At 49.9% G+C, this 26,705-nt stretch overlaps 1 protein-coding gene across 2 annotated transcripts in view; it reads right to left on the bottom strand.

Annotated features, from left to right (window-relative positions):
• COL4A2 (collagen type IV alpha 2 chain) overlaps positions 1–26,705 on the bottom strand; it is a 168,537-nt gene that overhangs the window by 56,593 nt on the left and 85,239 nt on the right. For both annotated transcript variants that reach the window (XM_073887417.1, XM_025874778.2), the window contains exons 5-6: positions 2,387–2,521; positions 2,256–2,300 (exon numbers count right to left, since the gene is read on the bottom strand). In XM_073887417.1, the coding sequence (XP_073743518.1) occupies positions 2,256–2,300; positions 2,387–2,521 (180 nt within the window). The remainder of the gene's footprint in view (positions 1–2,255; positions 2,301–2,386; positions 2,522–26,705) is intronic.

Below are 26,705 nucleotides of genomic sequence, written 5' to 3'. Positions count from 1 at the left end.
GAGACAGTCAGGCTGAGTCTGTGGGTGTCCCACCTGCATTCGTCTGGTTCCTGCGACATCCAGGGGCTGGGCTAGTAACCCACAGTTTATTGTGCTATTTCTTCCCACAGCAGATGCTCAGATATATGCTATCGTATTAGCTTCTTTAAAATTTTGATTTTGTTGACAGCAGACCAAACGTATATTCCAGAGTGATTTTTTGAGGCCATGTTGGATGCCTTTTAGATTTACTTTGAGAAATTTGGGACATTTCAAGATAAATGAACAAATCCTACACCGAGGGCCAGGACCCTGAATGATATTAAGAAACAGGACGAGAAAAGTAGCATTTTTCTTTGGATGTACATCTCTTTGCTTTAGATATCCAAAGCCATTGCTTTAACTAGCGCCATCAGATGAGAAGAGATATAGCAGACTTCCAGTCAGCTGTCTTGGGGGACAAGAGACATCCCAACCACCCTGTTATATCACACGGTATGAAAGCTGATCCTTCAAATTCGGCTGGAGAAAACAAGCTCAGTAGGTGTTCTGCTCATGATCTGTGGTATTCTATGATGCTTTCCTTAAACTGAGTTCTTCACTCTTCTCCTGATTTATCTGTCTGCTGCTGGTCCTTCTTGCCCTCTTAGAATCGATCGAACTCATTTGAAATTGTGCTCCAATTGACGTTAGTTTGAGATTGTTCTTCAAAGAAAAATTTTAGTTATATTGAGCTGACCGCTCCTATTGGTTCAGCATCTAATTAGATATACCTCTAAGATCTGACGGCATATCACATTTTATGTCTGACTTCTAAACAGCTAAAATTAGCCCGGTCCTTCGACATCACATTCCTGAGCTGCTTCGAGGTGGCAGGTGGCCCTTCAGCTCAGGTTTGCTGTTCCAGAGCCCTGTGGCTAGCAAGTGAGGCTGTCTTGAGCAGCCTGGAGATTCTGCAGAAACCTGCTGGATCCGTGCTCACTCGAGCGATCACTCCCTCATGTGACGATACTTCCTCTCTAACTTGTAAACTATTTGCTCCTCATATTAAACGATTATGAAGTGGAAAAACAAATTGAAATATGATTCAGGTGAGTTACAATATTTTTCCATGAGATCACTCCATTTAAACTCAGATTTCAACTTCCAGAAGACAAAACGGATGGGTGGCCCTAAGAGCTCAAAGAAGCAGTTTAAAAATGGGCGATTTGGTTTGAGTAGGAAAATACTCTCCTTGTTTACCCCTGGAAAGCTACGGATTCTTCACCTCTGCCAATTTCTCAAGATTCTGACTAATGGGAAAGTGACCTCCTTACTTGGTCACAGCTGTGTGTTGTGACTGGTGAGCATGAGCCCCCATCCAGGTGACACGGGGTCTTCCTCTCTCTAGCTCCGGGAGCTTCCTTCTCCTGGATGTGTGGCTCAGGCTCTGAAGGACAAGCTCTCCCTCTCTGGGATGGCTCTCACGCCCTCCTTCCCTCGCTCTCCTACGAGGCAGCGGCCTCGGGAGTGTGTGTGTGTGTGTGTGTGTGTGCACGCGTGCATGTGTGCATGTTAACACAGTGACGCGGGACACGGTGTGTGGACTAAGGGCCCAGACATGTGCATACGGCTCCTGAAGCAGATGTCCTCAGACTTTCAGCAGGGGGCGGCTGCGTGTGTGATAAACACATCTATCCCCACAGCCAGGATCTGCAGGAAGTGGACCCTGGGAAATCTCCTCGCGGGTCCTTGTGAAGGAGGCTGGGAGTCAGGCTGCTCTGTTTATTTTTGTATGCCACAAGGAGTAAAGTAAACTGGGTTAGAAAAACACATTTTATTGCATTTGGAGATTTTCTCATGGACGAAGCCTATCTTGTCTTCTTGTTTCTGTGTGGATTTGACTTCAGAGAATTTGGAAGACTGCATGAATGTTCGGTAGGGCTTCATCACATCCGTGTTCTCAGCCGTGCTGCTCTGTCTGCAGGTTCCAGTGAAATTTCGAGGCTGGCTCCCATTGAGCATATCTGAGCAACAGTCTAGCTTTTTATACAAAACAATGTCTGGCTTCGGCAAAGGAGCTTGGATGCTGAAGCCAAGTCCAGAGGAACGTTTGCAAAGGAAATAATCTGTCCGATATTTGACTGGACTCCGGGGCAAAATTACGCGCATACAGCCTGCCAGGCTCGTGGGGTAAACAGAACAGGAGGCCTGGTCAGAGGCGTTTCTGTAAGTCCTAAACCTATTGCTTAGCGTGCATACCACGTTTTAATATCCCAACCATAGAACACACTCACGGGAATTCCGTCGGCGCCAGGGAATCCAGAAACACCTCTCGCTCCCTGTAAAGAAGGTGGACGAACTTACCGAAGGCCGGGACGCCCACCGCCCGTCACAAAAGTGGAGGGAGGCCCAGCAGTCACCGTACCACGTCTCCTTTCGGTCCGATGGTCCCGGGAGAGCCCCGCTCGCCCTTGTCACCTTTGCGGCCCTGTAGTCCTGGGAACCCCTGCAGGCCTGGGGGCCCGGTGTACCCCTGGGGGCCCACTGGCCCGGGCTGGCCCTGCAGAAATAACAGAGTTCAGTCACCATCGGTCACTCCAGACGTGCATTTTCCATCGGGCTGCCTTTGAAACCACACTTTTCATTCTCAAAGAGCTACAACACTCCGAGAACATTCTATGTCCACTTCCACCTCCTGTCAGAGTTGCAACAGAGTGATTTCTGGCTAAGACAAGTCCTAGAGTTGAAAAAGAAAAAAGCATGTTAAATGTGAGAAAAAGTCACCCCAGACTAAAGTGATGTTATTGCAAAATGCTAGTATTGGATCGGGATGAAGGAATCAACCTACTTGGCTTTTTTAAAAGAGTGTTTTCAGTTAAAAAGAAAACTCCAAGCAAATGTCTAAGATTCTGTCTCCATCTCACTATGATGCACGTGACCAGCATAGAACTGTGTCCTGCATCAGGTATCACAATGATCCCCAGATGTCCAAGTGATTTGGTCTTCTCCCCGGTCTACACGCACACTACTCGCACACGCAGAGCAGAATTACAGGTTCCTGGAGCCTATAAAGATCTAGGCCCATAGCCATTGGCCACGGACGGCTGTTATTAAAAAAAGACAAAATGCTGAGCAGGCAAGGATGTGGAAAAGTCGGAGCCCCGAGCCCTGTGCGTGGGAATGCGGAATGCTGCAGCCGATGGGGAGCACGTAGCAGTTCCTCTATGAATGAAACAGAGAACTGCCCTACGGTCCAGCAATTCCACTTCGGGGGTAATACTCAAACGAGCTGAAGGCAGAAACACGAACCGGTATTTGTACACCCGTGTTCACCGCGGCGTCTTCCACAAGAGCCAAGGGGCGGAAGCACAGCGCTTGCTGGAGGACGAGGGGTAAACACAACGGGGTCCATCCATGCCCCGGACTATTATTCACCTGGCTGAGGGGCGTGGGGCTCTCACCTCTGAGTTTCGGTACCCTTCCTACACTGCCCACTCCTTTCGGATGCGGGGCCCAGGCGCGGGGAAGCGGAGAGGAATTTCTCTGGGGTGGAAGATACGGATGGAGATTAAGGTAGAGTTGATGGATGCGATCTACCCCAAAGCTTGGGATCCCTGCCTCCTCCAACAAAGGGGAGTTATGGGAAGTCTCCGTAGGTCTCCCTCTGGGCCAAGGTCAGTTTTGGAATCGGTGGGTTCTCCTGCTGTACCCTCCACGTGTTCCAGAGGGTCCAGTCAAGGCAGAAATCACCAAATACTCAGTCTGAGCACAAGTATCGTACATAGTGGTGAAGCTGGGGTATTTCACATCTTCGAAGAACGTGGTAAAAGGGGGCCATGGCCCCTTGTTTGTCCCCTCCTCCTTGAGGAGGGTTGTGCTGGAAGGTGGGCAGCCCGACCTTGGAAACACAAATCCTAGGCTCATCCTAGGCTAGTGCTCAGGGGCCTCTGCATGCTACATTTGCTGAAAGTTTGGGGACAAAACAGGCTTTGAATCCCATTTTTATGGATTTCCCCCAGTTGTGCTCAGGTCTGTTTGCAGCTGTTAGACTATCACTGTCTTGTGATGATGAAGTCCACCCCTAAGCCTTCAAATGCCCCTAATCATGGTGAGGCTTGTAGCTTGTCAGTGTTTACATAAGCAGCCTTTGGGGGATAAAGTGTTGTTCCTTAGCACCGTCCTTGTTACTGTGCAAACTTCATCTCCATCTGGGGGGATTATCGTATGCAGACAACTGGGAGGGGGCATCTGCTCTCAACCAAAGCGGAATTCATGTGTCTTCGAGATGAAAACCCACATTCTCCTTGTGCACTCGTTAACTTTTTCCTTGATTCCCTTTGCTGGGAAAAGTGATAGCGACATCATGTACTCACTTTCCTGTCATTGTCAGTGAACTTCTCTTTAGCCTTTGTTTCTTGGATGGGAAGTCTGGCTTTGGGAATAAAACCAGTCTTTCCTTTTCTGGAGCATGCTGTCACTGTGAAGTTCCCATAAGACTAGCCATTTTAAGGGGCTCCCAGCACATTCACAATGATCTCTATCCACCAGCTCTGTCTGGTTCTAAAACATCTCTATCACCCCAAAAGGCAGCCCCGTACCCACCAAGCAGTCACTCCCCACTGCCCCTACCCCACCCAGCCCCTGGTCCCCAGGCAGACTGGCACCTGCTCTCGGTGTTGATGGGCTCTATCCACTCTGGGTACTTCCAGTACGTGGAGTCACAGGTAGGGTATGTGGCCTTTGGTGCCTGGCTTCTTCTACTTAACACAACTTTTCTGAGGTTCTTCCGTGTGGGAGCACCTCCCCGTGCTGCATTCGCTTTCATTCAGTGGACGGATGACCACAGTTTGTCCACTGGTCCGTTGACGGACATTGAGGGTGTTTGCACCTGAGGGTTGCTGTGGACAGTACCGCGGTGGATACGCACGCACAGTTATTTCTGGAGCACCTGTTCTCAGCTCCTCGGGGTATAAACTTGGGAAGGGAATTGCTGCACCTTCTGGCAATTCTGTTTCACCTTTTGGAGGCCCTGCCTTGCTGGTTTCCACAGGGGTCGCACGGTGTGCATTCCCAGCAGCAACGTGCGAAGGTTCCAAATTTCACCACGTCCTTGCTGGCACTTGCTTTTTTCCATTTTTCAAAATTATAGCCATCGCAGTGGGTGTGAAGATGGTGTCATTCTGAAGAGATTATCTTGAGCTTCTCACAGACGGAACATTTCGCAAATTCCACCCAGCTTCCGCCCTGGGGAAGGGCCAGGAAGAGTCTGAATTCGACCTTCGTCCCCGGGGACTGGACCCTCACTCTTGCCCGCAGGACACACCCTGTGCGGCTGTGGCTAAACGGGCATTGACGTCAAGGTCAAGGACCTTGCTATGCCTGTTACAGTCATCAGGCCTGAGAGTTCCCCGAGGATATCCTGCCCGCCAGGGCACCTAGTGTGTTTGTAAAGAGCGGCTGGAATGACCAAGGAACGAAAAGGACCTTCCTTTCTGCTAAAATGACCATCGACTTCCATCCTGAGTGGAAAAGTCACAGTCAGAAAACCTACTTCCATCTCTTCCCTTCCTTCTGTTAGAAGTGATGTTAAAAACAAAAATTACCCCAGGAAGTGTAGGACTCTAGTTTGAATAACTTTGCACAAATCTCTAAAGCTCCTAAGATTCTTGCAATCTACTTGATACAAGTATTTCCACAAAATGTTTGTCAAAAGCCAGCAGACACCGTGGAAAGGAGAAACCATGTACTGTGACCCCTGCCCACCAGTCTGATTCATACCCATGTGTTCCTTGCTGGGAAACAGGACAAAGATAAGCACCATTTAATTATGTATCTTCCGGGGTGAAGCACTGTTACAGGTCTTAAAAAAATGCTTATCTCATTTTACCCCCCTGCCACATGCCTACTGACCACCACCCCCACCTGAGAGGAGACCACAGGGGCTCAGGAAGGTCCCGCACAAAGAGCCAAGGGTCACACAGGTCTGGGCGTGGGCGATCCCCAAGCCTTCCATCTGCCATCACACACCGCTGGGAGTAATGGCAGCGGGCGATCCCCAAGCTGCATCAGCGCCACCTGGGAGCCTGCGAGAAATGCAGAGACTCAGGCTTGGGCCAGACCCTCCTGAGCTGCAGTGAACACAACCCCCAGGAGGTTACTTTGTGCAGTAAAGTGTGAGGATCACTGCCTGATACCACCCTTCCTCCTTTCCGGACATTCTTATAGAAGGACTGGTATCTTTTAATAAAAATCTCAAGCATGAAGTTGGATCTTAGAAGAAATGTTCCTCCTCCTGCAATCAGGCAGAGGAAAATGTAATATTTATGTATGTTAAGGACTATTTCTAATTAAATTTTCTGGGTCCTGTCTGCAACAGACCAGGATAAACTTTGATCCCTGGGAGGATGGACGGTTGCTTCTCACCTCTCCCTTCTTGGAAGCACTACGGGAGTATGTGGGGGGTCCGGGGTCAGCCTTGGAAGCCGAAGTCTGCAAAGGCGGAGGGAATGAGTCCAGACTTGAATCCACATTGCTCAAATACCACGGCTGTGGACAGAAGGCACTTCAAGCCCTGAGACACTTACTGAGCTTTCCTGCACGTGGAGTGTTCACTTCCGAGAAAAGGTAGAATATCCCCAGCTATGTGCACACGAGGAATGACTCCGGACTTTCGGACCCTGACATACAGAAGCAGGACTGATGATCACCCGGGCCCGGCAAGGGTCGTCTCCCACTCACGCAACTCCAAGGCGGTGCCTGTCTCCATCCATAGCTTATTAGCCTTCCAGGTCACAGTGGGGAGGAGGGTAAAAAGAGCTTCCTCCATCAGGGACGGACAAAGAGGAATGTTTCCAAGGATACAGCCCGCTTCACTGAACATCAGGATTTTTAATTTATAGTACAGTATTTTCCTGGTAGAACAAGAACAAGCTTTTCATGACTTACTGGCCAACATGTGAATAGTAGGAAATCCCTTCTCTTTCTGAAGTCTGCTTTTCCTGTCTTGCCTTTTATGGGCAGCGGGCCCCCGCAGACACCCCATATCCTCTCCAGTCCCCTGGGCAGCCCCTCCCTTCCTTGGCTTTTGGCAGTGCGTTCCAGGCCTTCCCGGCCCTTCCGATGCTGCCCTTCTCCATGACCCTCTGGGGATTCCAGCTCCAGTCCCAGCTCATTCGAAAATACGTAAAACGGCCCAGAAGCTGGGAAGGACTACTTTTTCGGGATCCAAAAAACCAATTTAGAATGAACCACTGTTCTTAGGGTAATCATTACCATTTGTGAGCAGTTTTTGTGACGACCCTGGCAGGATGAATGAACACCGTGTTCCAAGCTAATGATAATGTGGAAGTGTTTGCACGGTGCTTAACCTACACAGCAACAATCAGCGAACATGGGCAGCTGCCTAATCCACGGGAAGTGGACGAAACTCATGCTAAATCTGCCACCTTTTGTCTAGAGTTTCTTACTTAATATAGGAGAACATCAGCCCTGCCCGCGGTACTACTCCAGATTAAGGATCCCACCTATCTGAGGAGGGATTATACGGGCCTTGGGATTCCTGCTCTCCAGATTCATCTGGTACAGACCGTAGCAGCAGCATCTGGGCAAAGGGGACACATCGGCGTGTAAGGAAACAGACCCTGACCCTTACCTTGCTCCACGTACAAACGTGTGGTCAACACGGGTTGTAGGCCTGAACATAAGCGCTAAAACTCTAGTGTTTCTAGAGGAAAACACAGGGAAGAGTATTCGTGACTTTGGGTTAGGCAAACATTTCTAGATGTGACACAAAGATCATGAACCATATAAGAAAAAAGTTGAAAACCCTGAAAGGTTTGATCTTAAAGATACTGTCAAGAAATGAGGAGCAGGCCGCAGACTGGGGGACATATTTCTGATAAATGATTTTTGTCCAGAATACAGACAGGACACCCAGAAACCAAGAATAAGAGACAACCCAAGTGAGATCTGAACAGAGGCTTGCTCAGAGAAGGTGAGCAGATGGAAACCAAGCGCACAGAAGTGGGTCTGCTCCGCTAGCCACCAGGTAGGTGCACAGTAAGGACAACTGTGGCCCCGGGTCACACAGGCAGACCACCACGCGGATCCTGCAGAGGATGTGGAGGAACCCGCTGCTGCGGATGCAGAAGGGGGCGGTTTCTTATAAAGTTAAACGTACGCTTACTGTAGGACCTGTAGGTAAATGTTCACAGTGGCTCGATTTATTTTAGCTAAACCCCAGAAACAACCTGAATGTCCACTGGCTGATGAGTGGACCAACTGGTACGTTCACACAGCGGGCCACCGCTTAGCGTCACGTGCACAGCGGTGAGGACGGATCCAGAGGCGTTTCGCCAAGAGGGGGAAGCACATCCCGCCCGTCCTGTTGATAGGACACTGTGCTGTCATCTGATTTACACGACATTCTAGAGAAGGCAAAACCAGGGGCGGGAAACAGAGCAGTGGCGGCCAGGGGTGGGGATGGAGGGAGGGAATGGACCCGGTTCATATCGCGATTCTGGTGGTTACTACACAGCCGTACTCATTTGTCAGTATTCACTGAATTGCATGGGAAGCTATCGTGATAAAACGTCCTAAAAACAAGGGAACAAACAGAAAAGGAGTAAAGCAGAGTTTCAGGAGACAAGGCCTGATGTTCATAGGCACATTTCACACGACCAAGTCCTTCTGGTATATCCCTGTAAGTGAATTTACAAGATAGATAATGTTTCGGAAAGAAAGAAGAGCGGACACTTTTAAAATGCCTTGTTAAAAAACACTAAGTCCAAAGCTTTTTCTGCAAGGGAAGTAAAAAGAACAACAACAACAAACAACAACAAGCAAACCCACACAAATGAAGGCCTCGTCCGGAGTCCACGTCTGGAATCTGGTCTGTGGAGCGCAAGGTGGACAGAAAAGTGGAGCCGTCTAGCACCCACCCGCTGAGCCTCAGACCCGGAAGGGGGTCAGGACCAAACCGGGTTCAGGAGCTGAAGACAGGTGCAGGACATCCCTGGCCTCCACGAGGCACAGTCTTCATAAAGAACAAAACCTGTACTCTGAGTCGCTGCTCTACCGTTTTACCTGAAATGATCTGACTTGGACGGATTCACATTTCAAAGCAGAGAAACGATGGATCATCTCCTGGTTCCTACCCAGAGGAGCAAAATGTCTGGAAACTCTGCTCCTTATTCTAAAAATAGGCAGCACGTGGGCCGTCACACTCGATGGCCTTTACCCCAACGTGAGGCCACGCTTTTTATAGTCTGGATGTGATTCTGCCAGGCATATGTTGGAGAAGTTGATCTTCTGGGAGAGCCTTCCCTGGCTTGCAGCAATAAATACATTTGGTTTGTCTAAACGTGGTCGCTTGCCCAACACACCGACAAGATTTCCCAAGGCTCTTGTCGTCCAAGAAGACGCGGAGTGGCGTGTGGATGAGCCGAGGGCCCTGGGAGCACAGGCAGCAGCCAAGAACGGGCTGCAAGGGCAGACTCTGGGGCCACGGGCTTCCCACCAGCAGGAAACGCTCTTTCTAACTGAGCACCGACTGCGTGGAATACAATATTAGTGCCCGGAGCCTCCTCGTCAAGCGGCCTTTCCGTCCTTATGAGTGCGTGACACAAGGGCTCTCGGCTACACGTCCGTATCAGAAAGGGACAACTAGAGTGTAGGAGGTGACGCTGGCCTTACCAAATCCTGCAACCACAGTAACTAACAGCTGTCCACACGGACGGCCTCAGCGGCAGACGCTTCATTTCCACACGTCATCTGCGTGTGGCAATCCCTCGCTGGTCTCCCCTAATCAGGGGAGACTCCTAGGCATGCTCGAGGGTGACGTGACTCACTGTAGGCCCCGAGAGCTTCTGTCCTCGCCCTGCGATTGGGCAACAGCCCCGGGAAAGCTGCCTGCAGACAGGGGCGCGGGGTGCAGGAAACACCCGTGTGCGGGGCCTCCAGATGCCGGCCTCCCTGCTGAGGTTCATCCACCAGGCCGGTGGGCGTGCAGAGCACCTTTTTGGTGAGAGTGGCACAGACCAGGAACGGAACTGGCAGTATATCCATTTTGCATTTAGACTAAACACACTCACATGAAAGAAAACTATTCTTGAGGTTGGCGTTATATTGAGCTGGTCTGTTATGAAAAAGAGATTCGGTCAACAAAGGGTAAAAGGTTAAGGGTAAGGGAGGGTTCCAACTTGGCTATGGCACACACATTTCTTTTTCCCCTGTTAATCTTTATCTGAAATTCCCGAATAGGGCCATTTTGAAATAGAGATCCACGTTTTCTGTCATCAGCAGAGGGGACTTCCTCCCTTTCCTCTCCCCCTCCTGCCCTGGCTTTAACCTACTTATCTGTTATTATATTTTCACGAAGTGATTTACCATCTCCAGTTTCGGAAGACTTTATCTCTACGTTTACAGCACAACCTGTGGTTTTGGTGTGAGGTTGTGTGGGTTCTGCAAGCTCGGCACACCTCGCCCCAGGGCCCTGCGGCCCCTCCTCAGCCTCGGTCTGTCTCTTCCAGACGGATCGGTCATGCTAGTGGCATCCCCCAGCGTGTCCTGCAGCGAGTCCGGCTTCTTTCACCTGCACGAGGCAGTGGTGGCTCGCCCGCCCTGCTGTGTGCATGCACGGTTGTGTCTTCTGGTCACCGAGAGTTCTGGCCCAGCCCACAACTACAATTTGTTTACCCGTCCGCTCGTCGTGGGGCTTGGAGTTGCCTCTGGTGTTTGGTGCATGTGCATCGGGCTGCTATAAACACTCAGGTATGTTTTCTTTCATATAGACACATGTTTTTGTAAATACCCAAGAGTGGGATTTACCGGGTCAGACGATAAAGAGTCTGTTTAACTTTATCAGCAAGTTGCAGAACTGTTTTCCAGACTGGCTGGAGCACTCAGGGCAACGCGGCTCAAAGGCAGCGACTTGAAAGGCTAACGTCTGAAGCGGCTGGCCGGTCGCCTGGAACCTCCGCAGGGGCAGGGAAAGACAGGTAAAAGGAAAAACAGTTTATACCGCACAGAAACTCAGGAGAAACTCAGCTCCAAATGCCTCACCTATGGCACTGATTTCATTTTATTTCGGGTAAAAGAATGTTCCCTTCCCGGATACTGTAATACAAAGTGCGTGTCGGTCTTTGTGGTCCAGGGGCACGGGCCTCATCTTCTAGAAGATTCTCCTAGACAGTGACAGTCATTTCAGATTAGAGCAGCATCACGTCACTTTTCAGACTGGCAACTCTGCTGCTCCACCGATAACCGCCTATTGCTTTCCCAAAGGCCTCACTGATTATCCAATCTGGGAGGCACCGCAGAGAGCACGGGGGGCAGGTCCTCAGAGCAGCAAATCACTTCCCCTGGAGCTCACTAGCGGAGAGGGGGGTCCTCAGGCCGCCCCAGACCCAATGAATCGAATCGGCGTCTCCACAGGATCCCGGGTGATTGGAGTTTGCTTCAGAGCTGGAGAAGATCAGCCCAGGTGTGGTCTCCGCCCCAGGACGGGTCTTGGCTAGCTGCCAAAGCATCAGTTAAGGGAAGTCTCAAACCTCAAGAATTTCTAGCCTAGCAGTTTTGGGGTGGGGAGGAAGAGCCTGGAAATCCGTATTTTTGACAAGGTCCCCCAAGCAACTCAGATGCATTGCCAGGTTTGGAGCTGGGAACAAATCTAATTCTCACACAGGACAGGGGAGGGAACAGCCCAGGGAGGTGAAAGGTCTTAGCGGCAGCTCTGCGGACCCTCCGCCCAGGAGCACTTCACCACGTCCTTCTGATGGCCGTGGCTGGGGGACCCCCACTACTGACCCTCTGAAGCCGTACTGGTGTTTGTCAACCGAGGGCACAGGCTTCTAAGGCCTCCTCTCGCTTCAGAGCCCAAGGATGGCCTCCTCAGCCCCTTGCACAGAGGCCCGCGTGAGCCTCCTCAAGGTGGATGGGAACTGGAGCCTGGTGAAATGCCTCAGGATTGAATTTTCCGTATTTTCAGCCTTTATAATATTCGTACTTCCAGGGGTTAAAGAAGCAAATTCCTGAAGGTCAGGGACCTTATTCCATGATTGAGAAAAGCACAGCAGGGGCCACACTGTTCCCTCGGGAGGTTGTTTGTCTCTCCTTTTGAGACCTCACGAAGCCACCCCGAGGTGAGTGATTAGAGGCTTCAGGAGAAGCAACTATGTGGGTGCAGTTACGCATTGAAGTGCAGGGCGAGCTGTGGAAATGCAGCGGGTGCGGGTCACTGCCGTGGGCACTGTCCTATAGCCTGGAGGCCCCGTAAGCCCTGAAGGCAGTGGCTTCCTCTGATTGGTCACCTGAGTCACACGGACAGGGCTCCTGCGTGACGAGCCACGCAGGACACGCTCCCTGCCAAGTGGCATGACAGACATTTCCAGCGCCAACGCCCTTTACCCACGGGTGCTGGCAAGAGGCCTTGTACGTTCAGACCCTTCGGTGACCACCACCACGAGTTCATGATTTCTGGGGCGCTTCTGAAACACAGCGCCGGGGGTAACACGGTGGAGGGCTCTCACCCTCTGGTTCCGTCCGCCGGCGTGCCACGCGGGGGCGCCCCCAGCCTTAGGTCCTGGCCTCACTCTGCACCGGCCCGTGGCGTTGCTGAAGGTGGGTCCCGCCAGGTGATCCGGCTCTACCTGTCGGGGAGAGTGCGTCCCGAAAGGAGATGCCCCGGACTTGTGGGAAGGGACGCCAGCCTTATCAGAACTGGAGGGGGGAGAGATAAAGAGAAACCATCTGCTGAAGTCAAGAGCTAGGACACAAGACCAGGCTTCTGGAATATGCCAGGGCTCCCTCCTCCAGGGACTTAGTTCTGGTAAAATATTTGAACCAAGCCGTCTGAGGACAACTGTGGGTGATACATGGAACATGCTCAAACCATTGAGCACAAATACCGCGACTCAGGAGGAGTAAAGGTTACGGAGGAAAGGGCTGAGTTTGCCAACACGGGTCCGTGAAAAGCTGTAAGAGGAAGATTTTCAATGCTTCCTGAATGCTTCTGTTTTAGAATAAAAATTTAACTTTCCATCAACAGAAGACACCTTCTTACGGCCTTTTAGGCCTTTTGTTATATTCCTGGGGCTGAGGAAGACAGGTGGGCAACGCCTTGCAGTTCCCGCGGCCAGCACTGGGTGGCAGTCAGCCGCGCTCTTTGGGAGCAAGACCCCGCCCCACTTCCGACTTCAGATTTGCTGTGTCCAAGATTCTGTGACTGTTTGGGGTTACCATGACCCCCCTCCCCGGAACAGAGCGCAGGCCCCCCTCGTTTGTCAGGGAGCGCGAACCTCCCATGGGGAAAATTCTGATGAAAATTTTCACTGCAGGATTCCAGCGGTGTCTAAAGAGCATATCAAATTCCGTTCTTCTTTTCACAGGGTGGTTGAGCTAACAGTAACGAATTATTTCATAATTCCCTTCCCTTTTGACTTGCCCAGAGGAAGGTGTTCTAAGTAGATATAGATACCGGAGGACCCGATATACCCAGACCCAGGGCAGAGTTCCAAGAGATAGCTCCCTGTGTGGGCCCGAGTTAGGAGAGCAACCTACAATCCCAGAGCAGAGAGCATTTATGTACGGTGTGGAGACTCTCCAACAGCAAAGGGGTTTCATGCCCACAACACCTCTGTGAGGCAGGTGCTGTTCTCACATCCATTTTGTGGGTGAGGATGAGCCACGGGTTGGAGGGGGGGGCTGGTGCCTGGCTTCTCAGAGCCGTTCCGGAGAGCCTGTCTCTGTGCCTATGAACTCTGCTCGAGGAACGGGTATGACTTTGGAGCCTGAACACGTCTCTTTCACTGATCTCCCCGAGGCTACAGTCAGGCCAAAAGCAACGGACCGATGGACAGAAAGAAGCTGATGTATGCCCGGGGTTCACGCCGACCCAACAGAACAGAGCCCGCCACAACCCTGGGTGATGACCTAAGATCTGCTTTCCTGCTGAAACCCAACACTGCTGCTCGATGGCGGCCATTTCACGGCTCATTACTCCCCCTCCTGCTAGAAAGTGACCAGGGCAGAAAGAGAAGGTGAAACTCAAATGAGTCACTTCTGTTACTTTTTAGCAACTTCGGTCAAAAGGTATGCAAGGGGGGCTGGAGGCTTCAGGGGGACGGGCGGCAACATCAGGACACCTGGTGGGGGGGGCAGTTAGACGGACCCAGTGGCCGCGCTCTCTCCAGCGTCCACGCACAGATCCCCAAGCCAGCGGACTTCTCAACGGATGAGGAAGGTTTTTATGGTAAGAAGACTGAATTGTTAGGCATCGCCCAGACAGAGGCTCAGCTGGATCTTGGGGAGTAAATTTTCAGATACGGGGAAGTTGCTGGAAAATCAAGCCAGGCCCTCCTTCTCGGGGAGAAGGCCGTCGTGGCCACGAAGACTGGGTGACTTCACGGAACCCGAGCCAGGAGAGCAGGCCCCGCACCGCCACCGCCGTTTCTGATGGTGGCGGGGCTCCCCTGGCGGGCGGGGGAGGAGGAGACCACGGCAGAGCGGGTGGCTGGCTGCTTGGTTGCAAAGCAAGTACAAAGGTGTGAAAGTGACTTCTACTCGGATGTTGCCGGGACATTATGAGAGAGGATGGTAGCTGGTCCCGAGAGCAAGCGTGAGAGAAAGGGACCCCTAGAAGATGGAAGAGGGGCTGAAGGAGACGCGGGCGGGGACTCATGACCGGAGGCTTCCGGAAAAGGGGGGCCCAGATGTCAGCACCAGAGGCAGAAGTCTACGCATCGGGTGTGAGGGGGTTTCCACGTTCCCTAAGCCCATGGGGCTGTCCAAGCATGAGGTGGTCTATCAACGGCCGGGTTACACGTGTGAGAGCTGGAGGACCCCTCAGGATGTCAGAAGCACCTTGGGGCACCTAGACACACCTTTACCCGTGGTCACATGGAATGACAAGCTTGGGGACAGCTCCTAGAGAAAGACGTCGCCTACTCTGGGCCCCAAGAGATCCGGCCCAGGTCACATGGCTAGTTGGTGGGGAGCGGCCTGGCGTGTTCCCGTCCGTTAATTCTGTACACTCCACGCTGCCCTTGAGTTTGGTGCCAGGGAAGCTTCCCTGGCAGACAGGAAAGCAGCTCAAAGTTCAGCCTTCCTTCTCCACATCTTTAAAAGTATCTGATATTTTGGAAATTGTTCCACAAAGTGTTTCTGCCAAGATGTTATCAGTAGTAACCCCTAGTGCCCCTGTGGGGGTTCTGGAGCTCCTGGCCAGTCAGAGCCATGTGATGCAACTGTCACCGGGCGCAGGGTGCGAGTGTGAGCTGGACGTCTGAGCCCGCCGTCAGGGATAAATCCCGTGAACAAAGGGCTGGCGCTCACAGTCCTGTCTGACACTGCAGATGGCTATCTGGACATCCTGGACTTCCCTCCGAAGACTCCCCGGCCTGGAGTGATTATTTGGACGGACACTGAACACACATCCGCAATTAAAAAAAGAACAACAAACCACGAGAAATTGATCTTTTTTCAGTCTGGTGGAAAGATAATGGATGGCTCATTTGTGCAGACATGAAACCCGGGGTCCTGGGCGGGAGGAAACCAAATGACATTAACATCCATTCCAGAGAAGTGACTCAGCTGGTGCACTGTTCTCAAGACATGGGGCAAAACAGCCTCCAGAACATTCGTTCTTCTCAAAGGCATTTGTTAAAAAAAAAAACAAAAAACAATTTTCATCCACAAAATGGAAGGCAACAATGCAGGAGTGCTCCATCTCCAAGGCACACACTTGCTCCTGGTGTGATCCCGGGTCATCCCAGGTGACGAGTGAGGATGCCCATGGCTCACTGAATACACAGGGAGCGATTATGGGGACACACGACACATGGACCTGGAGAGGTGTGATCAGCACGGTAAGTCCCTGCTGTCTTCGGGGTCAGAACATCCTTATTGTGGCTCATCCACCGCTCAGCTGGAGCCCAGCATCTTCATGAGATTCCCCCAGAAAGCCTGGCTCTACGTCTTAGGAGCTGTCCCCTGTCTGCCATTGTCGTGGCCTCTGGGTTGGTCGCGCTCATGTGTGGTGAGCGGCATGTGTGGCGGCATGGGGGGAGGGGCTGGGGTTTCTCTGCACCCACATGGCCTTGCACGCCAGAGCAGACCCGTGAGCCAGTGGTGGCCCGGACCGAGGTGGCAGCTGGCCCGGCCACTGCTGCGTGCAGCCCCGCGGGGTCCCTCTGGCGGGACTCAGGAGACCCCTTGGGAGAGGCACCCAGCTGCCCTGCCCTCGACCCTCGGAGTGTGGCTTCGTCACTCTGGGAAGCGTCACGGTTGTGAGCAGCTTTCCTGAATTCAGACGGAACCCAGACAACGTTCCACAGCGACTTCTGGTCTCCCGCTCACACCTCGAACCCGTGCGAGCTGCTTTCTGCCCCACCACCGGACGGGACGCAGTGGTGTGAAGGCTGCTGCAGGCCTTCTGCGGCCTTCCAGGTCCTTGGAGCGCCTGTTGTGGACGTCGGCTCTTGCCGGGGTCTCTCTGCACCCCCGACCTTTGTGTGCCCCCTTTCCTGGTCCCCATCCTGTAAAGGACTGGGCTCTGCTGTGACCCCTCTTTCCTTTCGCTCCAGCTGGGGATGCTGGTCCACTCTCCCTGCGTCAGGATGCCTGGGAGGCGGCAGCCCCCATCCCACAGCTGCCCCTCTGCCTATGGACCCGTAGACGCTCTAGACCCAAAAGTGAACTTGCTACCTTGTTTCCTCCAGCCCTGCTCCCAGCAAGAGCCCAAGAACAGCAAGCACCCCTTCTCCTTCTCTGTCCCTCACTCAGCTCACAGCAACCCATCCATCTGGACGCCACCACTCCCCGTCCACCCACGATGAGCTCGGGGGCGTGGCGCTCCGGCCTCCAGGGCCATTCCCTACCCCGCCCTGGTAGCCCAAGGCTCCAGCCCTCCTGCACCTTTCAGCGCGCAGGACTTAGTCAAGCAGTCCGCTGACCTCATGTCGGTGGTCTGACATGGATCAGTGCTCTGATCCTAAATGGGCCTAGAAGTCCTGCCGAGGGGAGAACAGCATAGACACAGAAAGGAGAAGAACACGCGAGAGAACACAAGAGATAAGCATGGCGAGAAGTCAACCTCTAGCCGCGCAAGAGGGACATCAGCTTGGCTTATTAATAAATTAAAGAACCACCATGCCCTTCTAAGTTTGTAACTAGACTGTAATACCTTATGCACTTGCCCCCCGTAATTTAACCCTGCCTGGAACGCGCACCAAGATGGGCCTGGTTTCCCGTTAGAGCAGGTCATGCAACCGTGGGACTGCACGCAGACCGCCTCGGCTCGTTTACTGGCGTGTTCCTGGTTCCGCGTAACTTGCTGAAGACCGACGGCACGGCTGTCCTCGACGAGCCTTTCCCGCTGGGCGGTGTCCTGCACCTGACGAGTGCTGGTGAACCCATGGCTTCTCCCCACTTCTGCGCAGAGAAGCCCCAGGCCCGCATGGTTGAGGCCCTTACCCCCGCTCCCTGATTTCAGACACGCAGCTGGTGACGAATGTGCTATCTGCTCTCCATCTGGGAGTCACGGGCAATGCTGTCATGGGGTTACGAGCTGCTCAGTTCAGCAGTGATTTCTTTGAGCCAAATATTCCTGTCTGTCAAGCAAAGCAAGTTCTCGGAAGCCCCCATCTGACATGCCAGGAAGGATTTCAGGAGGCGAGCATGGCATGGTTTTCCCTCTGATAGTGACTCACTGGAAAATGGTCTCCCAGTATGAATGGACTTCCATATCTTTAGCAGCTTTTCAGGTCAGCCTTCCAAGCTCATGTCCATGACCACAAAAAGGCACGGAGCCAACCCCTGCTTCCTCCTGGGTTCTCCGGGACACACTGATGGGCATGGAAGCCAAAAGCCCCTGGCTGATGGGCAGGGGCATCTGTCTCTCTCTCCCCTCTTAAAAATCTCCAGAGGGGCGCCTGGGTGGCTCAGCTGGTTGAGCGTCTGCCTTCGGCTCGGGTCATGGTCCCAGGGTCCCGGGATCAAGTCCCGCATCGGGCTCCCTGCTCGGCGGGGAGTCTGCTTCTCCCTCTCATGCCCTGCCCTCTCCTTCTCTCAAATAAATAAATAAAATCTTAAAAAGAATCCCCAGAAACTAAAAGCCAAGAGGGAAAAGTGAGGTGATTGCAAATGATCTAAAATGATTCAACTGAAGCTTGTGAGATTCGAGAGCCTCCGTTGCGGCGTCTGAACAAAGAGGGCGGGTGCGCGTGTGGCACACGGGCTGGGCTGGGCTGTGCAGGGGGCCGGGAATCCTGCCTGGCACAGCCGAGCAGGCATCTCCTGACACACACACGAGACCCCAGCATCCCCAGCGCCTGGTCCTCGAGAGGCTCCATCACCCGTCCCACCCTCCCGAGCACCTCTGGGACACCTGCACATGGATGCCCTGCTGGCCGTCTGAGCAAAGTCCATCTTCCAAACACAACCCACTGGCCTGATCTCTGAAATGATTTGCCACGTTTGGATTTTACAGGACTTGTATAACTCCTCCAGTCCACACCTCCCACCAGCTCCTCCCCCTTTCTCTTCTCACCCCCTTGCTTTAAAAATGGTCTTGACTCCATCCTTCCTCCCGAGGCACGTGACACTGCAGACTGGTCCTCCTTCTTTCTCTGCTCCTTAAAAGGAACTGCCCCTCAGACCTCCACCTCTGGCCCCTGCTCTTTTTTCCATGGGTGAGCCCATCCAGGGCCTGTCTGTGTGACATCACCCTGGGCATTACCCCCACCAGGGCGTGCCGGGGGGCACCTCACTTCTGGGCTATGAGAGCATCCCGCTGTCTCTCCCGCCAGGTGCGCCCATGGGTGGGGGGGGCGCTGTGCCTCTGCAAATCTGCATCTCCTCCCCACACCACAGTCTTGCACGCGGGCTTGTTGAATACGTGAATGATTATAACAGACTGAGTTTCATGGGTCTTCCATTTTCTAGGAAGAGCAGAACCTTCAAATACGTGTCAGACCCGAAGAGCAACCCTGACCCAGAAAGTTCGCCTTAAAAAGGTGATTAGATTAAGTAAGAGAAATCAAAATACATCCTTAGTAGACGTTTTGCTACCTTATCCTTTTTTGCTTTGAACAATAACTGATTCACAGAGACACAGTTTAAGGGCTTTCAGGCCAAAAGACTCCCAAGGTGTGAGTGGCTACGAACTTTAGGTCAGTGAGATGAGAAATCAAAGTCTGGGCTGCTCAGAAACAGAGCTGCCTAGAAAGTAACAGAGCTGAACGTTTTCCTAAAACAAAATGCGGACTTTGAAGAAGCTGTTTTAGAAACAAGTTTTGTTTCTTTCAGTGCCCATGGGTGGGCAAACATGCCAACGAAACCCCACTGGTCTCTTCTCCACACATCCAATTAGGTACCCTTGAGTTCCCACCTTCACGAAATGGCTTATGCCGTGTATTTCACATTACTTCCGTTTACTCTGTTTTCCGTTGTAAAGGACACGGATCATACTGAAATGAGTTGATCTGGCTCCTTTGAGCAAAGCCCAAACCAGCACAAAACACGACCAAACCCCCCTCAAGTACAGCCTCGGTTTGAGTCCTGACGATGCTTTTCCCTGTAAACTTGCTCTCTGCTTCTCCCTCCTCCCAGACTAACGAGGTCATCAGGACTGTACTGATGGAATAAACAAATGGATCCACATTTACAATAAAAAGCAAAATCAAACAACTGTGGATGAAACCCTCGGTTACAAAACTGAGCGCTGCTAAACCCACCCCATGGTCGGGACAGAAGTTGGAAATGTGTGGGTGTGTTCTCAAGGTCTTAGAAAAATTCAGGAAGTCCAGCAGATGTTTTTTGTTAAGAGGCGTTGGAAGCCCCAAGAGCTACATCTTTTTTTTTCCTTTTTAAAATATAAGTTTATTTGTGAGACTGTTTTTCCTCTTAAGTAGTTCTCTGCTAAAACTTACAAAGTGGAATGCTGGCCAAAGTGTGGAACTCATCAGGCTTCAGGGGAGCGACTCAGAGTGTGTGCTCGTGAACGTGAGAATCCCTATAGGAGGCAGAGATCCAGGTCAATCATCTGAAACACTTCATTTTCTGAAGAGCCCTTTTTTCTGATTTATTGAAGCAGAATGAGGACTTTTTCTTTAATCGATAAGTAAATAGTATTGTGCACATTCAGAGGTGACCATATTTTCCTCCTTTGTAAGATGATAGAATAGGTCATAATGATAATTATACTGTTGTGTGTGTTTGTGATATAAACACTGATAAATGGGGATCACATTCAAGGACCCGGAAATCAAGTTAATGGAGAATATCTAAAACACTGGGATTTTCTGCTCTCTAGTTATAATTTTGAACGTATGCTTGAACACCTATAAAATGATACTTCTCTTACTGTCATTGTTTTGTAATCGACGTTGGGCTAGAAAAAGTGCTCCACCCTCTTCTCCCAGTTCCATTTTGTAGAATAATCAGCAGGAAAGGGATGGAAGTTTCCTTTTGACCAAACCTTCAAAAGCCACAGAGCAAATTAATGTCCAGAAAACATCTAACATCTTATTTCAACCTCTTGTCCACTCGGGAATTTTCCCACTTTGGTTGCTCATGTGACTTGGTCTCCCAAGTGTTTATAAAAGATCAGGTGGTACAACGCACATGCACCACATGAATGAATTAAAATGGCAGCCACTACCCTGGCGGGCTGGTTAATGAGGCTGCAGGGCCAGCCGGCTTGCAAACCCTACTAAAGGTTAGAAATGCAGCTGTGTGTTTGGGAGGGCTTGGTTACTACACACGGTTATTGGATATATTATAAATATGGAACAAATTCAAGAACATTAGATTCTCTTAGCCTTGTGGCGATGACCAAAGTCATCAAGAATTTTAATCAAGCATCTTACAGGAGGAGCTTGTGCAATTATCAGGCTACGGAAGCCGTGACCGAAGCAAGCCTCACTGGGATCCGCCTGCCTCAGCCTGGAAGCAGTGTTTTTCCCTCTGAAGAGAGCAGGTGGCCTCTCGTATTCCTGCCAGGAAGACCGCGGATTGCAAATATAATTAGATTAAAAACAAATTTGGATGGTTGCGTGGGAATTTACATTTTAAAACATTTTCATGACAAATCCCTCCCAATTTAAGCCATCTTCCAAAAGTCCCAATATTTTCATACATTTCACAAAAGTAGATTGCATCGCCCAGGGAATGACAGGCATCTGGAAAACGAAAGGTTTCACAAGACCTAAGCTGAAACCCACACTTGTTATTTGTCAATTTGTGGGAAAGAAAATGAGTAAAATGGGTCAGACATGCAAGACCTCGGGTCTGGGAGCCAACCAAACTCACAGAGTCACTTTGACACCCATGATGGGTGAAGCTGGATTATTTCCTTCACTCCCAGCTATGCTGGGACGGGACAGCCCAGGTTTGCCCCAAATGCCAGCATTAATCTGTCACTGACCTAAAACATCTGGCAGGGTCTCCCGGCTGTTCCATGAGCGTGAGCTTCTCAGCTAGGTTTCCAGCCTCCCAGGCTTGAGGGTGAACGGGAAGAACACAGTTTCTCCCGGGGCGACTCCGGGAAAGGGGTTTCAGGTCAGGCTCACCGTGTATAAAGTGAGTGTTTCTGTGAGGACTCCGTGAGCTGAGCAGCCGGCACGGAGTGTGCGATTCACGTGATTCACGGCTTCTCTCTCCTACTTCTCTGTCCCTCCACCTGCGTCTACGACATCCTTCGCAAGAGCTTCCAGAATACCTGTGTAGAGAGGCTGCTCTACAACGTATGTGTTCTCTTGATTTTCCTGCCAACGAAGACGGTTCTTTCAACTAAAAACTGGCAGGAATTTGCAGCTGATCTCTTTTGATAAAGTGGCCTAAGCAAAGCCAAGACAAATATAGTGAGACAGTCGAGGAAGGGAAGCAACAACAACAACAAAACCCCTCTTAAATGGATTTGGCCCAAATGAAGTGATTTTTACAAATCAATCTAAATGGATTTGGTTGGTGGTCCCCCAACTGGCCGGATGGCTTCCCACTCTGACCTGCACCTGGGCTGGTGCAGGCGGGACGATCCCAAGGGGACTGTGCTCTTCCTAACTCCATTTCTAAGGCCAGCGATGGCCCTAAATTGTGTGTCTCATCTTTTGCTGACCTATGTTTGCTGCTGTTAATTCAACAGGCTGCCTGAAGTCTCCTCGTAACAGAGATGCATTTTATTATTTTTAGGTGCACTTAAATAAATACGCTTCACGCTTTGCCTTTTTCGCCCTAAATTGGCGTTATCAAAACAGTCCCAGAAACAGCCAGGATGGAGAAGGGACGAGAGAAGGAAAGGGAAGCAGGCACAGAGAAAGCCAGCCGATTTCAGACTCTGATTTTGTGTGCTTCTCTAAAAATAACATCGAAGCCCTCAGAATACGTGTGGCCTGGGGAGGCGGGCTCCCGTGGGGGTCTGCGTTTGCTCGGGGTTTTTCCAGGGCGGACGGCTTCTTTCTCAGGTCCCACCTAGCTGCTGTCAGCAAATATCAGCCCATCTTTTCAAACAGGAGGGCTGTCAAAATGTGGCCTTAGAGAACCTTTTCATGGGGCTCAAAGGAACAAATAAACTTAAGAATACGAGAACACGGGGCGCCAGCCTCATCCTGAGGACCGAGGACAGAGCTGAGCGTCTCCTCCGTGTCCAGGAAGGACAGGAAGTTGGTATAATGACGTCGAGTCTTGGGCCACGTGACCCACCTGCCTTCCACAATGTTGCTTTGCATGTGGCAGTCCCGTGCAGAGACAATATTTCCAGCTCTGATTTACCCCCAAAATGTCTGCTTTTCCAAGACAGTGAAACATGCCACCTCCAGCCTGGTTCTATGGTGACCGACAGTGAAAAACAGTTCACCGGGCTACTACTATAAACATAACGCATCCATCACGAAGTGGAAATGAGAAGTGAGAAATTCGCTTTGTAAAGTTCTCCTCTGATGTGCTTCCCCCCTAATCCAGCCCATAAATGTTGATGACTGGAACGTTTGGACAATGGGCACAGGCCAGGGTGACCGAGTGGTGGTTTGGGATGCTGACAGGGTTCTTAGGTTCTGGGCCTACACAGTCTGCTTCCCCATTAGTTACATCTGGCAGAGGCTCTGTAAAGGAGTAGCCCACGACTCTTCTGACGCATTTGTAAGTAAACGGACTGTAAAATTATCTTCAGACAAATATCAATGGGCTGTATAAACAGTGGACCAGAGGAGGTTTTCCAAAAAAATCTCCGACTGTCATGTAATATTAACAGGGCTACACTGTGGTCTTGGCAGCCCCGCTTCAGCCCCGAGCAACGTTATGACCAAGGATGGTAAGACTGTGAATAGCCCCGCATTAGTCATGTCCGAGGAACCCGGGCTCTCAGAAGGGAGAGCAGGCTCAGGAATTGAGGAATTCAGGGCTCCCGCTGAAACACGAAATGAAACCACAGAACATCCGCATCCTCACCAGACCCTTTTCCTAAAACTTCTCCGTGCATACGGTTTGGCATGTTTGATGGTTTAAACATATGATGGAAGACAAATGTTCGCTATTTGGAATAAAGAAGCCACTGCTATTCAAATATTAATGTTGATTTTATTTTATCATTAGGGGTTGGAAACCATGTTTAATTCCTTCCTTCCTTACAGGATAAAAGGGTCAGCCTTGTCATTTCTATTCAAAACTTGAATGGCTTAGTTTTAGATGGTTATGGAGTTTAATTACAAGCTGTTCGGTCTTTATCTTTTGGAGAGCACTAGTCATAAAAAGGAAAAAGGTGAGTGTGGTTTGATGGTTTGCTAATGTGAACCGGAGTCATGACGGCATGTTCCAGAGAAAATAAAATGATTCTATTTTCTAGAAATTGTTGCTGGCTAAATCCCATCGTTCTGGGAGCCTGTCCAAGTACAGAGCTCACCCACTGAAGTCAAGGGTAATTCCTTATAGACAGCTACTGTGGGGGTGCACCACCCTCCACTTACAGAGGGAGAGAGACTTGCACGCATTTTCACGAGCACTGGGCTGGCTGTTAAAAATCCATTTCAATCTGCATTATTTAGTGGCACAAATCCCCAAAGACAGATTCCCATAAAAAAAAATAATGGCAGGTCCATATTGGTTCATCAGTTGTAATAAATGTGCCGTCCAAATGAAAGATGTTAGCAATAGTGGGGAGCTGGGGGTGGAAGGTGGGGGAGGATGTGGGAAGTCTCTGTACCTTCTGAACAATTTTTCTGTAAATCTGAAGATTTAAAAATAATAGAAGAGAGAAAAGAGTACATCCCATTTATTTTAGTCTCATTTTCCTTCAAGCCTTTTACTTTTTGGGGGGTTCTTATTATCTACTTTATTCTATGTCTCTCAAGTGCAATTAAAGATTTGGATCTAAAGCATCAGTAGTGAAACACTTTCTGGGGAAAAATTTTAATTATAGACTGAGTTTCATATTTAGTTGATATAATGAGCACATGTAAAAAGGTGAATATGGTGTTAGAGAATGGTCGAGTTTCATTCTTCTGCATGTGGTTGTCCAATTTTCCCAGCACCATTTATTGAAGAGACTGTCTTTTTTCCTGCTTTGTCGAAGATTACTTGACCACAGAGTTGAGGGTCCATATCTGGGCTCTCTATTCTGTTCCACTGATCTATGTGTCTGTTTTTGTGCCAGTACCATGCTGTCTTGGTGATCACTGCTTTGTAATATAGCTTGAAATTGGGGAACGTGATGCCCCCAGCTTTGTTTTTCTTTTCAACATTTCCTTGGCGATTCGGGGTCTTTTCTGATTCCATACAAATTTTAGGATTGTTTGTTCTAGCACTTTGAAAAACGTCATTGGAATTTTGATTGGGATGGCATTGAAGGTATTGATTGCTCTCAAGTAACATAGACATTTTATCAATGTTTATTCTTCCAATCCAGGAGCATGGAATGTTTTTCCATCTTTTTGTGTCTTCTTCAATTTCTTTCATGAGCGTTCTGTAGGTCCTAGAGTATAGATCCTTTACCTCTTTGGTTAAATTTATTCCGAGGTATCTTATGGTTTTTGGTGCTATTGTAAATGGAATTGTTTCTCTAATTTCTCTTTCTACAGTTGCATTGTTGGTGTATAAGAAAGCAACTGATTTCCATGCATTGGTTTTGTATCCTGCCACATTACTGAATTGCGGTGTGAGTTCTAGTAATTTGGGGGTGGAATCTTTTGGGTTTTCCACATAAAGTACCACGTCATCTGTGAAAAGAGAGAGTTTGACTTCTTCTTTGCCAATGTGAGTATTTTGTTTCTTTTTGTTGCCTGATTGCTGTTGCTAGGACTTCTACTACTATGTTAAACAATAGTGGCGAGAGTGGGCATCCTTGACGTGTTCCTGATCTTAAGGGAAAGGCTCTCAGCTTTTCCCCATTGAGGATGATATTCACTGTGGGTTTTTCATAGATGGATTTTATGAACTTGAGGAATGTTCCCTCTATCCCTATACTGTGAAGAGTTTTAATCAGGAAAGGATGCTGTATTTTGTCAAATGCTTTTTCTGCATCAATTGAGAGGACCATATGGTTCTTCTCTCTCCTCTTATTAATGTGTCTTATCACATTGATTGATTTGTGAATGTTGAACCACCTTTGCATCCCGGGGATAAATCCCACTTGGTCATGGTGGATGATCCTTTTAGTGAAACTTGACCATTCTCTAACACCACACACAAAGATAAACTTAAAATGGATGAAAGACCTCAATGTGAGACAGGAATCCATCAAAATCCTAGAGGAGGACATAGGCAGTAACCTCTTTGACATCAGCCACAGCAACTTCTTTCAAGATACATCTCCAAAGGCTAGTGAAACAAAAGCAAACATGAACTTTTCGGCCTTCATTAAGATAAAAAGCTTCTGCACAGCAAAGGAAACAGTCAACAAAACAAAGAGGCAACCCACAGAATGGGAAAAGATATTTGCAAATGACACCACAGATAAAGGGCTGATATCCAAGATCTATAAAGAACTTCTCAAACTCAACACCCAAAAAACAAATAATCCAGTCAAAAAATGGGCAGAAGACATGAACAGACACTTCTCCAAAGAAAACATATAAATGGCTAACAGACACATGAAAAAATGTTCATCATCATTAGCCATCAAGGAAATTCAAATCAAAACCACATTGAGATGCCACATTACACCAATCAGAATGGCAAGAATTGACAAGGCAAGAAACAACAAATGTTGGAGAGGTTGTGGAGAAAGGGGAACCCTCTTACACTGTTGGTGGGAATGCAAGTCGGTACAGCCACTTTGGAAAACAGTGTGGAGGTGCCTCAAAAAATTAAAAATAGAGCTACCCTATGACCCAGCAATTGCACTCCTGGGTATTTACCCCAAAGACACAGATGTGAAAAGAAGGGCCAGATGCACCCCAGTGTCCATAGCAGCAATGTCCGCAATAGTCAAACTGGAAAGAGCCGAGATGCCCTTCAGCAGACGAATGGATCAAGAAGATGTGGTCCATAGATACAATGGAATATTCCTCAGCCGTCAGAAAGGATGGATACCCTGCTTTTACAGCAACACAGATGCGACTGGAGGAGATGATGCTCAGTGAAATAAGTCAAGCAGAGAAAGTCAATTATCATATGGTTTCCCTTATTTGTGGAACATCAGGAACAGCACGGAGGACGTTAGGAGAAGGAAGGGAAACATGAAGGGGGGGATCGGAGGGGGAGACGAACCACGAGAGACGATGGACTCTGAGAAACAAACTGAGGGTTCTAGAGGGGAG

This window comes from Callorhinus ursinus, unplaced genomic scaffold (genome assembly GCF_003265705.2).
Source record: "Callorhinus ursinus isolate GAN/ISIS: 27379988/994484 unplaced genomic scaffold, GSC_fseal_2.0 scaffold79, whole genome shotgun sequence".
Taxonomy (NCBI): Eukaryota; Metazoa; Chordata; class Mammalia; order Carnivora; family Otariidae; genus Callorhinus; species Callorhinus ursinus.
Note: the sequence above shows the minus strand (reverse complement) of the source record. Positions and strands in the feature narration are given on the sequence as shown.